The sequence below is a fragment of the Pleurodeles waltl genome, chromosome 4_2 (assembly GCF_031143425.1).
Source record: "Pleurodeles waltl isolate 20211129_DDA chromosome 4_2, aPleWal1.hap1.20221129, whole genome shotgun sequence".
NCBI lineage: Eukaryota > Metazoa > Chordata > Amphibia > Caudata > Salamandridae > Pleurodeles > Pleurodeles waltl.
The window spans coordinates 462200965-462218025 of record NC_090443.1 but is presented as its reverse complement, the minus strand read 5'-3'; the positions used below and the strand labels follow the sequence as shown (position 1 = coordinate 462218025).

The 17061-nt window shown below is 42.0% G+C and overlaps 1 protein-coding gene across 2 annotated transcripts in view; it reads left to right on the top strand.

The window, feature by feature from the left end:
- The window catches only part of COL5A3 (collagen type V alpha 3 chain), a 546803-nt gene that overhangs the window by 281073 nt on the left and 248669 nt on the right, over window positions 1-17061 (top strand). For both annotated transcript variants that reach the window (XM_069231786.1, XM_069231785.1), the window contains 5 exons: window positions 163-237; window positions 4476-4559; window positions 7624-7680; window positions 7980-8033; window positions 8903-8956. In XM_069231786.1, the coding sequence (XP_069087887.1) occupies window positions 163-237; window positions 4476-4559; window positions 7624-7680; window positions 7980-8033; window positions 8903-8956 (324 nt within the window). The remainder of the gene's footprint in view (window positions 1-162; window positions 238-4475; window positions 4560-7623; window positions 7681-7979; window positions 8034-8902; window positions 8957-17061) is intronic.

The following is a 17061-nucleotide window of genomic DNA, read 5'->3' as shown; positions in this document are numbered from 1 at the left end:
AAGGCTTTAATTTCAAGACATTTCACCATTCCTCAGTATCCGGTGTAAACTTTCTGCATTTCTTTTCTCAACAGATATAACAATGCACTAACCCTGAATGTAGGATGATTGTCTTCAAACCTATGCCCTGCCAATTCCTGATTTTCTGTTTTTTAATCCCAGGGTCCAGCAGGTCGGCCAGGCCTTGCCGGAGCTGATGGTATCCGAGGCCCTCCAGGGAACACTGTCATGTTGCCAGTAAGCATCACTTTTGCTTAAATCAAAAAACAAGGTGATATGAAATGTTAATTTCCAATTGATCACTGTAACACCATTCGATCTTAGATTATTCTTGGATCCAGAGTTACATATCTACAGAAAATGATATAATTACTGTAAAAATCATATCTATCCATCTATCTATCTATCTATCTATCTATCTATCTATCTATCTATCTATCTATCTATCTACCTATGCTATACTATTCATATATATTTATATATCATGTTTTCTGCTTTTATTGCACAAAATGTAGTGGTGTAAAAACCACATTTCACAGAGAATAGTTAAATATGGGAAAAAAAAATCACAGTTCCCTGTGAAACATAGGTTTCATCATCATAATGACAGTCCCCAAGCCGTTTTGAAAAGCTTTATCATTGCTAGGGAGGCTAGGATTATGTTACAACATTAACTAAATTATGAAAAAAGGTTATCTAAATTATCAAGCTCAAAACAAACTATGCAATTCTATTTCAGTATTACTTTCATCAATTTAGGCTAGAAACGGTCTTCACGCTGAAATCTGAAAAATGTGCAAATGATGTGACAAATTATGTGACCAATGTCATAAATCCATAATTAACCACAGCTTATGTGCTAAAGGCAGCAGCTGTAGAATAACATAAAACCGTTGGTTCTTTCCACTTTTCCTTCAACAATGTAGTCATGAACAATAAATTGAAACATTTTAATTCCAATCAATGTCCACTTTAAGTTGCACTTTGGAGTTAACAGCTTTTTCAAGCTAAGTAAACTCAAATAAAGATCTAATATTAATAAGACATACATGATAACAAATGTAATATGGTTTTATAGTCCTAAATTCCCATCTCGGCGTTCTGGTGAGCCTTACAACCAGTTGGTCTTCAGCCTCATGATTTATGATGTCATCAAAACCCCTTGATGGTATGTATATATATATATATATATATATATATATATATATATATATATATATATATACTTAAAAAAAACAAAGGCTACGGGGACGCTATAGTTAGGTTCAGAATTTACTTATACAAAACCATAGAAATTCAGCAGTTATAATTAGAGTTCTTTCAAGTAACTATAACTGGTTCCCTAAGGTAAATATAACTCACGCCCGCCATGCGCAGTTATCTGATCAATAATTTTACTGCAAATGTTACAGTGTCATTATCAATGATGTTATCAAATATGTCATGAGTACTGAAATTTGGGGGTTATTAGCAGTGCATGTAACCTGTAACCTTAGTTTTTTTCAGTGAATTTCCACATTTTTTTAATGTAAAGTAATTTTCATTAATATTCGTAAATCCAACCACCGCCATCACAGCATTATGCCAGACCCTTCATCTAAACCCTATGCAACCCAACCCCGTGCTGTGCACGGTCGAACAGCCTGTCTCTCTTCATGTGAGAATACATGTTACATGGTGTCTCTGGGTGTGAGGGTGTCTGTCTGGGTGTGAAAGTGGGTGCCTGAGGGACTGAGTGGTTTGTGAGTGGATGCATGAAGGTCTAAGTGGGTCTGTGAGTGGGTGCCTCAGTGTCTCAGTGGGTCTGTGAGTAGGTGTGTCAGTGTCTGAGTGGGTGTGTGAGTGGGTGCATGAGGGTTTAAGTCGGGGGTCTTCAAACTGGGGGCAGATGGCCCTAGGGGGCCTCAAGTGATGCAAGGGAGTGCGCCAGGCTTTGGCCATCAGAAGCATTATGCAGACAACATTGCTTTTTTAAGCAGAAAAACACTTATTGTATTTTTAAAAAGGTAACAGAAGTTAATTGCAATGTTTAAATAAGTCTGTACATATTTAAACATTGCCAACTTAATTGAATAATTGTGAAAAATTCTGAGGTGGGGCTGGAGATTTTTTTTCCCCCAATGGGGGAACGCCGCATTAAAACACTTGCGAACCACCGGTCTAACTGGATTTGTGAGAGGGTACCCGAGGGTCTGAATGGGTCTGTGAGTGGGTGCATGAGGGTCTGAGTGGGTCTCTGAGTGGGAGAGTGAGTGTCTCAGTGGGTCTGTGACTGGGTGTATGAGGGTCGGAGATGGTATGTGAGGATCTGAGTGGATCCGTAAGCGGGTGCGTGAGTGTCTGAGTGGGTCTGTGAGAGGGTGTGTAAGGCTCTGAGTGGTCTGTGAGTGGGTGTATGAGTGTCTTAGTGGGTGTGTGTGTGAGTGCATTAATGTTTCACTGGGTCTGTGAGCGGGTGCATCAGTGACTTAGTGGGTCTGTGAATGGGTGCATGAGGGTCTGAGTAGGTGCATAAGTGTCTGTGGGTGTGTGAGTGGGTTCATGAGTCTCGGAGTGCATGTATAGGTGAATGAATTACTGTCTGAATGAGTCTGTGGTTTTTCTTTCAAACGTTTTTCATATTCGCAAATATTTTGCAAATCATTTGCAAATATTCACAAATATAGTACATGGTGATGCAAAATATTTTAAACCCATAATATGCCCCTAAAATACACCTATATCACTCTCCTGGGGTCAGGGTCCCTCCACCCTGACTCCTTATGCCACTTTCAGTTAGGATTTTTACCCCTGGGGATGTGGCCCATGAAATAAAATGGTGGCCACAACGTTCTAGTCAGGTTGCGGGAAGCCAATTACAGCGCAAATTTGCAAATATTTGTGAATGATTCATGAGCCCAGATAAACAATTTTGGATTTCCTTTAATATCTCAAAAACTACTGAACGGGTTTACACCAAATAAGCAAAAGCGTAATCTGCATACCGAAAACTAGCTTTCTGCAAAATTTGATGTAATTCTGTCTAGTGGCTATAGTTGTGTCTAAAGGTCCTATGGGAATTAACATGGGAAGTTGCAACTTTTTTGACCTCCCCTTTTTCTCGGCCCCCGCTTAACGGATCACCACCAAACTTTCCAAGTGCTCCAAAAATCACCATGGCACTTTTTTAGGGCAAACTTTCTTGAAGATTTGTTAAACGATGACAAGTAAAAAGATGCTTTTTCAATTGAAACAAGGTCCTAACTATAACTAGCTACTGGCGACCACAATATATATATATATATATATATATATATTTATATATATATATATATATATATATATATATATATATACATATATATATATATATATATATATATATATATATACAGTGCTTTAAATGGAAAAATAGAAGTGCCGGTACTCTGTGATAGAGTACCTGCTTGTTTCTGAGAAGTGCCGGTACTCTCCAATGAAAAGTATTACGTTTATCTTGAGATATGCCGGTACTCTCCCTCTCAAAATGTGCCGGTACTCAGTACCGGAGAGTACCGGCCCATTTAAAGCACTGTATATATATATATACATATATATATATAGAACCCCAATCGAGTTGTCACCCAATACCACTACAATGGCTGCAGTCATTCACATCACCAGAGGACCTTAAAACTGCTCTGAATGTATTTCCTAGTCACAATACTGGGATAATACCATAAAGCTGAGTATTCGGATAGGATGCCAATAAGGTAGCTGGTTCCTGCAGTTGTCGCTCTTATCTGCAAAGAATGATCGCATCAGACAATGGAGCAGGTGAATTAATTTTATTATGATGTATAATGAAGCATAAAAATGGATAGAAGCTTCGCCTGAGTTTACAGTTAGGCTTTCTCAGAGTTACCAAAATAACATTCTGTATCATGCACATTAGGTCTAATTCTTATTTAATTGTAATATTTTTTAGCATTTGCAGCAGAATCAGTTATATAACGCCCACAAATTCCATAGTCAACTTCAGAATACCACCAGTTCTATTAATTCTGCTCCATTGTTCTAGCACGTTGTGGAATTTCAAGACAGACAAATTTGTATAAATGTTTCCCACATATATTTCCTTGATAATTGTTGCCACTCAAATAGTGACTGCACCAGCCTAGGTTCTAGTCTTGAAATAATACAAAGAACTTCAAATGAATATGCACCCCTCCACCACATTGTTATATAAATGAAGACTTTAATAAGTGTACAGCTGCAGCGCGGGCAATTTAGCCAAATGACATCATCACTCTTAAATGAGCTTCCTATCTACTTAAATGAGTTTGACATTGGCATTCCGTTTCCCTGACAATACAAAGGTAAACACCTTTTTGTAACAAAGAGAATGTAAGGGACTAGTCGAGATATTTGGATACAGCAATTATAAACCTTATCTTTTCAGATGATCTCTCTTCAGATATATAAATTGACATTGATATTGGCATTTCCATTTGCAGTTCCAGTTTGGAGGTGATCAGCGACACGGGCCAATCGTTTCGTTTCAGGAAGCCCAGGCTCAGTCGATCCTGCAGCAGGCCAAGGTAAGTAATGATGTATTATTTCAATAGAGGCATCAAATAGTCTGAGAGCTTATATCCTTCTCCACCTAGTAGTGGAATTCACCATTAGAACCAGTACTCTTGTGAAATATGAAAGTGAAAAGAAACACAGTCTCTAGATGTTGCTCAGCAGATCAAGTCAAAGCATTGATCTAGACAATAGAGCAGGGATCTAGATAAGGACTGGCATCCTTATGTATCACCTAGCAAGACAAATGAATAGTAAAAGTCACAGACAACTTGTAAGGGGGTGCGCAAGGAGAAATGAATTTGGTATTCTTTATGAGTGTGTGAAATTCCTTTTTAGTAATTCTGTGAAATTTTTGAAAAGTTACACAAAATTACTTGAAAAGCAAATATAGCATTTTGAGCCATATTTTAGGGCAAAATGAATTTTCATCTACATTTTTGATGATCAGCTTGCGTTCTGTCCATTCATGTTGTTGTGGTGATCCTGCGATAAAATATTTACCTGAACACCCCCCAATTACATTATGTGACATAATGACGTAATTTCATGGAATTTCAATTTACATGAATTATGTGAATTACATCAGCGCAATTGAAATGTCACCTGGGCCTAGTATTTTCCTTCATCTGTCCTTCAGCAGTAAAACTTATGTGTTGGTGACCCAAACAACTGAACCGTAATCTGATCAGTGCACTTCTGTCCTTCTCCACCTACTGTTCAGCAAGCTAAGAGAAGAAGTTTACATTAGACTGAATCCTGATGTCCTTCTTTAGTGATTTCGTGGCTGGCAAGTGGACAAAGCTAATGTCCCTAGAAATGCAAGAGCGAACTAGCCCAGACCTGTTATCTTTCCTCTTGTATCCATCAGTGAGCCAGGATTCATACCATTATCCGAGGCAGTAGCGGACTCAACTGGGTCAGACACCATATTCTGTTCCATCCACCATTCAACATGTCAAGGTAGAGGCAATTGTCACAGGCAATAAGAGAGTGTGCTTGATTAGACTTGGAAACCTCCTCAGCTACTCTTCAATAGGCCAAGGTATGATGTTCCAGTTGAGGAGACAGCGGATTGGTCTAAGAACAGGTCTGGTACTCATTGTGTTGCATGACAGTTCATGGTAGAGGTTCATGGAGCTGCTAACTTGTAAACATATTTCACTGTGTGAGGAAGGACTGCGGCCTTTGTGAGGGGCAGGGTCTTGTGCCAAGCGCTAGTTAACAGGCACTCTGCCCTCCACCAAACCCACTATGCCCTGCCCCATCAAAAAACTTAAAGGGTCGCAGAGTCTGTGGCCAATGTCCTGAGGTGTTTTCACATGCTTTAATGAACACTGGTTGCTTACAGTCTCTAAAGATAAGCTGGAAAGCCACCTTCTGCAGTAGTTCCCAGCTCATCTTTGCTGCCACTGTGTGATTTTGGCTCTTCACCGGGAGACTTGTGAAGGGAGTCAAAATTGTGTGACACACAGTGGCACCATGTGAGTTGGCAGGTTATTCAGAATTTCAAGGAAAGGCATGTGCTGGGCAGTTTTATTCTGCAAGTATGTAGTCTGAAATTCTGCTAAAGTGAGTAGAAAGTGCTCCAGAGCTTTTGGAATCTAAAATTCAGTTGTCATTGGCAAAGGCAACAATTCCGAATGTAGTTCAGTCTACCTGCCAGGTTCAATTACGTTTTTCATCTTATCAGTTTTCAGAAGACCACTGTGAGTATTCAGTTTACACTCCAATACATAATCATCAATCAGGCAAAAAGAAAAGCTAACACCAACCAAGAAACAATAAGGATAAGTACAATGTATCAACCTTTTCCTTGTCAAAATAAAGCAGATGGACACGCTCTATTTCCAGATAATTATTTATAAAGAAGATAGTTGATAGCTAACATGATGTATGTGCTTTGGTAATTGTTTGAAATGTAATCATTGTCTCCATGTTTCTCCATCCTTAATCCTCCACTCAGCAAAGACAAGGAGCCATATCACCAATCTATATATAATCAACCATGGTTAAAGTTAGGAATCCATATATGATTTCCACCAAGTGCTTCAGTAATCACCGTTCATTAGCTGAGTCACTCCTTCCTTAATGTAGTCACCCTTTTTTTTGGGCAGGTAACCCTTCTTTCAGCAGGTAATCGTGCCCAAATTCATTATTTGCTCTGTTAGGCCAGGCATGCCTCCAAAGAAAAAATGTTTAATGCCAAAAAAAGAGATGAAGCAAACACCTGTTGTAATAAAACCTCTATTTGCACAATGGAAGAAGCAACCTCCATTAATCTTTCACCAATGTATTGTCCACCTGCCCAATAGAAAATATAAATGGCACTACAACTAACATTAAATATTTGAGTCAATGGAGGAAACATTCTCAATCAAACATCATTTTAAGTCCACCCATTTAGATGAATTGAAACAGGTTACCCTGTGTTTCCCACCAACATTTCCTAGTTAGAACAATGAAAGATATATTTGCCCAAAATAAACCTTGCCTCAATAAAAGCATAATTAAAACAGTGACTAGGGCAACTGCCTCTCAGTTTCTTCCAAAATTTTCTTCCCTATGCTAATGAAAAATGCAACTACAACAATTATTTTCCCCATCAATATTTCTCTACCAAATAAGATCTAAGAACCAGGATCATTTCATGTTATCTTTTTAAAGTTAAAGAAAAAGACACTTGCATTCAAGATCCTTCCAACCAATCTTTTGTCAAGGCAGGGGAAGGTACAGTTGCTTTCAGTCTATCTACAACCAGCCTTGCCTGACATCAAAGAAAGAAGCATATCCATTACTTTCCTCTGAAGCAATTCCCACATGTTCCAAAGAGAGGAGCAATTGTTCCCAAGTTCCTCCTAATCAGTTACTTGTGTAAATAGTAAAAGAACCTGCCACTAAGGCAATCACCCAATACAATCAACTTAATATATGATCACATTTATCAACCACCTTGCTTCACTTATCATGAATGTGACTGCCACAATGATTGAAGCTACACAAATCTTTTTATCATAGTTTGTTTTGGTTTTACCATACACATGCACATACATTTATCACTGGTGGTTTCTTTTCTAGCTTGCTATGAAGGGTCCACCAGGACCTATCGGACTCACAGGAAGGCAAGGCCCTTTGGTAAGTCATCAAGGTTTCCTCTACCTGTACTTTCAAATTGTCTGGCAAGAGATATGAAGTAACATGACCAAAATAATCACTGCATCTTGAAAGGTACCAATTTACATTGAGGCACATTCAGCCTTAGCCATTTCTTTACTTTTAAGTGCTATGTTCCCAGATTTGGCATGATCTGTTTTGTAGCTCAATAAAAGAGTCAAGCAATGTTGTAAATGAAATACAAATCAAATTTTATCCTTAAAATGCTTTTTTATGGAAAATTTTCACACTGCATCATTCATTTCATTCTTTCCTATCAGGGCTCTTCAGGGAATCCGGGTCAGAAAGGTGATGCAGGAGAGATGGGGCCACCGGTAAGTCACGAGGAGAAATGACCAACAAATACATAAGTAGGAGGTAGGGAGACAAAGATGGAACACATATAACTCAAGAAAAGAGGCATTTAAAATGACTTCTTGAGCATTCAGAAACACTGTACAATGAACGTTCAACTCACTGTCACAATACACAACATGTGACTCAAGGCAACATTTAGCTTACCATCAGGTCATTATTTTCCTTAACAGGTCATCCTTCTCAAGTCATACCCCTGCACCATGATAAACACAGTTACTCACTACTGACAAAAGACACATTTGTAAATTGTGAACCACCTGGCTTGAATCTCAGTCACCTCGTAATCTTACACCCCACAAACAAACAGTATCAAAGTCAAATTCAAACATTAAATCAAGACAATCCTGGAATCCAAGCATGAGAGCAAATTCCTCTTTAAAGGTTTAAAAAATTGCACCAACCCACTATCTCCACAATCTTCCTACACTCAGCACAAATTTCAGTGATGACAGAAACAACTACATAATAAAAAAAATCAACATAATTATCACAAATACCTCTCAAGCACACCACCTATGCTTGCACATATATCCTCTTCTTAAGTCCCATAGACTCCCACAAAAGTATAACCAGCATTATCAGCTTAATCAAAGTTATCATCTTCAAAGAATACATCTTAAAAGCATATGTAATCCGAATAAACTGTATTGATGCCGTCTCCAGCATCAGCACATTATAAATTCCTTTCTCCAGGTTGATAGCTTCCTCACTACATTAAAAATCATCCAGATCTTCAAAGGCATACCTAGTACACTAATGAACTGGTCCATTTCTTTTCTCATGGAAATGGTAAAACACATGATTTTTTAACACTTGTTCTCTTTAGGGACCTCGTGGTATGCACGGTGCAACAGGGCCTCCTGGTAAAGGCGGAAAGCGTGTAAGTATTCTATTTTAATATATCATTTGAGAATAATCTTAGAAGTCTCCACTGCTCCAGTCTGGTTGTTCTGTCTTATTAGTTGCACAGATTGTCTTCCTTCTTTTGGGTTTTCATTGGTATTGTTCTGCTCTTGTTTCATTGCTGCACATTTTCTGTGTCAAAAGTTGACAGCTGGAATTTCCTGGCCATTTTAGAAGGTAAAGTTCAATATATATTTCTTTTAAAGTTATGTAAATTGTATACTAAAAAAACAATACAACAAACAAGATATCCCACAAGGATCCACAAGGATCTACATTTACATAAATGCAGCATTTTCTCATAACAACCTTGACTAGAATAACAAAGCATTTTGTTTTGCAATTTTGCTGCAAACCATAGTCTAAACTCCTATATTGTCACTCTGTGACTTGGTCATCTCGAGTCCCCAAGTATGGCACACAATGTCCCTTCATCAGGCTTCTTAAACATAAGCATTTCCTGCTGGACTCCCACTACACTATTGTCATTTATGCCAGTCTCTCTCAATCTCACAGGAGGTTGCCACACAGAGGGCACCCCATGTCCCAACGTTGAAATGTGAGTGGTAGCAGTGTTACTGTAGGAAAGTGGAGTGTTATACAGTGATGCTGGTTAGGTTTCACTATGCAATACTCTCACAATACCCCAAAGATGGTCCCTCGGATTTATAATAATAAATCCTTAGCTCAGTCCTGGTAGTGGGGCAAAGACCAGTCAGGCTTTACTAGAGGAACGTGTGTTAAGTATTTCAGGGAACCAACATGGACAGTAAGTAATTGACATGACTCAAAAGAAATCTGACACCAATTTATAAAAACAGAACAGATTTTTACATAATTATAGACACCAAAAAAAAGCAAATCAGTTACATATAACTGGAGTTATTGATTTTAAAGCAGAAATAAAATCAGTGAATTTACAAGCTGTCAAATCTCACCATTGCAAATAATGGGAAAAGTCACAAGTGACACTCGATCACTTGCAGGGTGAGTTCAGAGGAACCCACAGGTAGTTAAGGTTGTGCGAGTCCCAAGACCAAGCTGCGACAGTCAGACCAGTTTTACCTAGCTAATGGGGCCCGGGAGCAGAAGTGTCCTGGCTGTCCTTGGTGCTGAACTCCAGAGCCGCGGGTGTTGAAAAATGGAACTTGTGACACTCAATCACTTGCACGTCAAGCTCATAGGAGCCCACTGGAGGGTAGGTTTGTGTGGGTCCCTGGACCAGGATTCACCACGCAGAATAACTTCACCTAGTCTTGGCTTCTCGAGTGCCAAGTTGTGTTTGGTTGTCCTTGTTGTTGACCGGGGTCCGCGGTTTCTGGGTTTGCCAATGGGATGATGCAGGTGAGGAAACAGAATTTGACAACGGAGCCACAGGTGACCTCGGATGAAGGTGTTGCTGTGTACCCTCGAGTTTCAGGGTTGAATGAAGGTGGTGATGACTGGACTACCCACTAACTAGCCTTGGCAGTGTTAAGGTGGAGCAGAAGCTATCTCCCCCTCAGGAGGTCCAGTGGAATTTTTTAGCCGGCTGTAACCTGGCAGGGACCTGGAAAACAATTGCTGGTCCACCTGTCTTTGGATGACCCCTCAGAGGGCCCGATGGATAGCTCTTCATTGTATCTGGTGAGAATGTTTTACCTGCCGTGCAGGGAACTAGTGCCACTAGTCCAAGAGAGTCTGGTCTTGCCTTTGGATCACAAACGGTTCCCTCTTGCTGGGGAAGCAGTCTTTGGTCCAGCACTAGCCGCAGTCGAGTAGTTCCAGGAGGTTGCTACAGGTTCAAGGTATCACAACATTTGTGAGTGCAGGTTCCTGGTATCATCGATGTGGGTCTTCTCTTGTCCTCTTGTTGCAAGTTCTTTCAGATCTGAGGCCCTGATCCCAGGGGAGCTCCTTAAATTGTTGTGGCACCTTTTCTACCCAGAAACGTCTATTCTGCCTCTTTCCAAGATAGCAGAAGTCTTCCTCAGCCGTAAAGACCAGGCTGCCCACCCTAGAGGTGTGGCTAGTGTTCTGGGGGTGTAAGCCTCATGATTAACTAATTACTACTAACTACTGGGAGACAGCCTGCTTCCATAAGAGAGGCTATGTGCCCTTTGAAGCTCGCCACCTTGATGTGCCACTTCACTCGCCTTCCTGAGAGGGATGTGTGACCTACTTCTAATTCAAGCCATTGTCCTGCCTCCTTAGAGTGTTCACACCTCTGGCCAGGAGGTCAAAATCCTGTCTTGGTGGGCAGAGCACAGGAAAACTGGGGTAACTCTAAGGTTGTTTTCTGGGTACCTGCCACATTGCCCTAAACTTTGTGCCTTTTTGTCAGTGGTGAGAAGGCATGTTGTTGGATACCAAACATGACCCACTTTGCCGGTACCATAATGGAGTTGGCAACTTCAGGTTTGCTCTTGTGCCTGCCCATGTTATTCTATGGACTGTCTTTCACTTATAATAGCCTTTAGTGTAAAAGGCCTCTATAGGGACGTATAAGCTTACATTTATATGTCTACACATTTAATATAATGCACCCTGCCTTTTGGGCACAGGAGATCTACTTTATGTGAAACTGACATTTATTAAAGACAGTGCTGGGGCTGTGCCACATACAGTCTGGGCACAGTCGAGTTTGAGAAGTATGCACTGCTCCTGCAGTCTGCAGTGGCAGGCCTGCTGTCAGTAATTTACATTATCACTCAAGGTGGCACAAGTAGTGCTTCGGGCCATGGTAACTGTAGGAGGCTGGACTGGCTTGTAGTGAGTACCAAGGGGTACTTGCACCTTGCACCAGGCCCAGTTATCCCTTATTAGTGTATAGGGTGTCTAGCAGCTTAGGCTGATAGATAATGGTAGCTTAGCAGAGCAGCTTAGGCTGAACTAGGAGACGTGTGAAGCTACCACAGTACCACTTAGTGTCATATGCACAATATCATAAGAAAACACAATACACAGTTCTACTAAAAATAAAGGTACTTTATTTTTATGACAATATGCCAAAGTATCTTAGAGTGTACCCTCAGTGAGAGGATAGGAAATATACACAAGATATATATACACAATAGCAAAAATATGCAGTATAGTCTTAGAAAACAGTGCAAACAATGTATAGTTACAATAGGATGCAATGGGGAAACATAGGGATAGGGGCAACACAAACCATATACTCCAAAAGTGGAATGCGAACCACGAATGGACCCCAAACCTATGTGACCTTGTAGAGGGTCGCTGGGACTATTAGAAAATAGTGAGAGTTAGAAAAATAACCCTCCCCAAGACCCTGAAAAGTGAGTGCAAAGTGCACTAAAGTTCCCCTAAGGACAAAAGAGTCGTAATGCAGGAAAGACACAAACCAGCAATGCAACAACTATGGATTTCCAATCTAGGGTACCTGTGGAACAAGGGGACCAAGTCCAAAAGTCACAAGCAAGTCGGAGATGGGCAGATGCCCAGGAAATGCCAGCTGCGGGTGCAAAGAAGCTTCGACTGGACAGAAGAAGCTGAGGTTTCTGCAGGAACGAAAAGGGCTAGAGACTTCCCCTTTGGTGGACGGATCTCTCTCGCCTTGGAGAGTCGTGCAGAAGTGTTTTCCTGCCGGAAGGACGCCAACAAGCCTTGCTACATGCAAATCGTGCGTTTGGCGTTTTTTGGACGCTGCTGGGGCCCAGGAGGGACCAGGAGGTCGCAAATTGGACCTGAAGAGAGAGGGGACGTCGAGCAAGACAAAGAGCCCTCACTGAAGCAGGTAGCACCCGGAGAAGTGCCAGAAACAGGCACTACGAGGATGCGTGAAACGGTGCTCGCCGAAGTTGCACAAAGGAGTCCCACGTCGCCGGAGACCAACTTAGAAAGTCGTGCAATGCAGGTTAGAGTGCCGTGGACCCAGGCTTGGCTGTACACAAAGGATTTCTGCCGGAAGTGCACAGGGGCCGGAGTAGCTGCAAAGTCGCGGTTCCCAGCAATGCAGCCCAGCGAGGTGAGGCAAGGACTTACCTCCACCAAACTTGGGCTGAAGAGTCACTGGACTGTGGGGGTCACTTAGACAGAGTCGCTGGATTCGAGGGACCTCGCTTGTCGTGCTGAGAGGAGACCCAAGGGACCGGTAATGCAGCTTTTTGGTGCCTGCGGTTGCAGGGGGAAGATTCCGTCGACCCACGGGAGATTTCTTCGGAGCTTCTGGTGCAGAGAGGAGGCAGGCTACCCCCACAGCATGCACAAGCAGGAAAACGGTTGAGAAGGCGGCAGGATCAGCGTTACAGAGTTGCAGTAGTCGTCTTTGCTACTATGTTGCAGGTTTGCAGGCTTCCAGCGCGGTCAGCGGTCGTTTCCTTATCAGAAGGTGAAGAGGGAGATGCAGAGGAACTCGGCTGAGCTCATGCATTCGTTATCTCAAGTTTCCCCAGATACAGAGACCCTAAATAGCCAGAAAAGAGGGTTTGGCTACCTAGGAGAGAGGATAGGCTACTAACACCTGAAGGAGCCTATCAGCAGGAGTCTCTGACGTCACCTGGTGGCACTGGCCACTCAGAGCAGTCCAGTGTGCCAGCAGCACCTCTGTTTCCAAGATGGCAGAGGTCTGGAGCACACTGGAGGAGCTCTGTACACCTCCCAGGGGAGGTGCAGGTCAGGGGAGTGGTCACTCCCCTTTCCTTTGTCCAGTTTCGCGCCAGAGCAGGGGCTAAGGGGTCCCTGAACCGGTGTAGACTGGCTTATGCAGAATTGGGCACCTCTGTGCCCAACAAAGCATTTCCAGAGGCTGGGGGAGGCTACTCCTCCCCTGCCTTCACACCATTTTCCAAAGGGAGAGGGTGTCACACCCTCTCTCAGAGGAAGTTCTTTGTTCTGCCATCCTGGGCCAGGCCTGGCTGGACCCCAGGAGGGCACCTGCCTGTCTGAGGGGTTGGCAGCAGCAGCAGCTGCAGTGAAACCCCAGGAAGGGCAGTTTGGCAGTACCAGGGTCTGTGCTACAGACCACTGGGATCATGGGAGTGTGCCAACTATGCCAGGATGGCATAGAGGGGGCAATTCCATGATCATAGACATGTTACATGGCCATATTCGGAGTTACCATGGTGAAGCTACATATAGGTAGTGACCTATATGTAGTGCACGCGTGTAATGGTGTCCCCGCACTCACAAAGTTCAGGGAATTGGCTCTGAACAATGTGGGGGCACCTTGGCTAGTGCCAGGGTGCCCTCACACTAAGTAACTTTGCACCCAACCTTTACCAGGTAAAGGTTAGACATATAGATGACTTATAAGTTACTTAAGTGCAGTGTAAAATGGCTGTGAAATAACGTGGACGTTATTTCACTCAGGCTGCAGTGGCAGGCCTGTGTAAGAATTGTCAGAGCTCCCTATGGGTGGCAAAAGAAATGCTGCAGCCCATAGGGATCTCCTGGAACCCCAATACCCTGGGTACCTCAGTACCATATACTAGGGAATTATAAGGGTGTTCCAGTAAGCCAATGTAAATTGGTAAAAATGGTCACTAGCCTGTTAGTGACAATTTGGAAAGAAATGAGAGAGCATAACCACTGAGGTTCTGATTAGCAGAGCCTCAGTGAGACAGTTAGTCACTACACAGGTAACACATTCAGGCACACTTATGAGCACTGGGGCCCTGGGTTACCAGGGTCCCAGTGACACATACAACTAAAACAACATATATACAGTGAAAAATGGGGGTAACATGCCAGGCAAGATGGTACTTTCCTACAGTAACCCCTTTAACATCCATGCCCTGGGTACCACTGGAACAATTTACTAGGGACTTATAAGGGGGTTTAAGTGCATGCCAATTAGGATACTAATTCATAGTTACGAATTTAGAGTGAGCACTGGCACCGGGGCCTGGTTAGAAGGCACCAGTGCACTTTCAGAGTCATAACCAAGAGCATCTAAAGCAAAAAGTGTAAGAGTGGCCATCCAGAAAGGTCACTTCCTACAGATACATAAACTTACATTGCATAATTACAATAGACTAGATCATAGATTGAGGATTTCAGAGTCAGACAATTACTCTTGCACAGCAGATAGCCAGGCTCCATACAACAGTGCCAAGGATGTGCACCTGTAGCATGGGACAGGGAAACGGCTAACATGACCAAAATGTGCAAGAAATGGAGAGCGAAGCAAACTGAAGTCAATTGTTTTCTCACGTTCCACAAGAACTACACTAAAAATGCTTGGATTGGAGGACAGCCCCCAGCAAGGTGCAGTAAATCACCTTCAGCAATCACACATCTCTGGCAGGTGGTGTCTACAGGAAGAACAAATTAGTGGCACCCTTTTTGACTATAGTCCATTCTATTGAGAAAACTACAATCAACAAAGCTCTACCTATTTTTACAGAAATACCCTTAGGGCACAGTGGCCAACACTGATGAATCCACTCTAATATAGTTATGGGCTGAGAGATGCATCCATTCACTCGGATTGGTGCTGTAGAGCGAAAATACAATGGGGACTCTAGTTATAGAAATCATCTCGATAGGCTGGATGGAAATTATATGGTTTTCATAAAAAAATATGGCAACACTACAAACACACGCTGGAGGCACAGGGTGCAGAAGAAAGAAAGGTCACTGAATTATTATCAATAAAGTATCTAGGATTATGGAGAAAGTGGCTGGTATGTCATGTGGTAAAATAAGGGGTCAGGACAAAAATGGATCACAGATTAAGGTGGTACATTATGAAGGAGAAAGAAGGTGGTAGATTATGAAGGAGAAAGGGAAATACATTTGTGGTTCAGAAATTATGTAGAAGAATGGGATATCTGAGGTTGTAGGCTGGGCAGAGTAGGCGTTAAGTGGAAAATGGGTTAAAAGGGGAATCGAAGAATGCAGTTGTAAATTAACAGTGCCTGCATAATAAGTAGATCATACTAGAGAGATAAAAGTTGGGACTGAAAAGCATGAAGGTAAGTCCAAAAACATGTCAGAGGACATAAGGCCTGATTACAACTTTGGCGGAGAGGGTTAATCCGTCCCAAATGTGACAGATATCCCGTCCGCCCTATTACGAGTTCCATAGGATATAATGGACTCATAGTTCGGCGGGAGGGATATCCGTCACTGAACTCGTAATAAGGCCCATAGTGTGTATCAAAAGAGAATCAAATGCTGAGGACAGATCACTCCACAGGATTGGAGAAAAGGTGAGGGAAAGAGATAATAATAATCAGAAATGGTATCTGTTTGTGTTAGGGAGTGTAGGATATCTCATAGAACAGGGAACTCACAAATTGATTACAAAGCAACATGCAGCAGAAGCACACCTGCTACCATTTCACTAAGTGTCCATAGTTCAGATTTCACATGGTACGTGTAAAATCGTGCAAATCACAGCATCATAGTTGGGAAACTGCATTGGAATCTTCCTCAAACAAAACACCCCAACAGTGCACAAGAAACTGAACAACAATTTCTGACCACATCATATATTTATGACTGCCACTACTGAGTAAAAAGTGCACGCCTTGCACTTACAATGCATGGAATTGTTATAGATTCATGACTAGTTTTAAAAGACGCATGGTTGGGGAGATTTGCCGAACAGTTGTTTTGCCAGGCCTCTCCCTCACCTGCCAGAATTTCCTGTCAGATCACAAAACACTTTTGATTTGCACTTAAAGTTGCTCTAACCGCCTTTTACCACCGTATTAAGAAAAATGGGTTCTTGGGGTGGAAAAGTGTGAGAAGAACGTTTGTGCACATTTGGTGTGTGACATTTTGGTGTGTTCGTGATGTGTTTTGTTGTTTCTCGTGCTGTTATCTTTTTGTGCAGCATTATTCTGATGTTTATGTTTACTTTCGTTTTTGTGTTGCATTCGGACTATTTTGTTGTTATGTGCCATGTTTTGTTTTAATAGTGGTGCTATGTTCCTTTGTGTATGGTATGAGTTACATTTAGTAGTTCACCAAAGATAAGTCAACTAACACTGCTATATTTCCAGCCAAAAGCAGCACATGCTTTAAAAGCTGGTATGGCAAGCAATTATTTACTTCATTCTAAGGTGGTAAAATGACTCCGCTCCAGCCCTTCAACTACTTAAAACACAAATCAACCTAAAACTGTGACGCAAG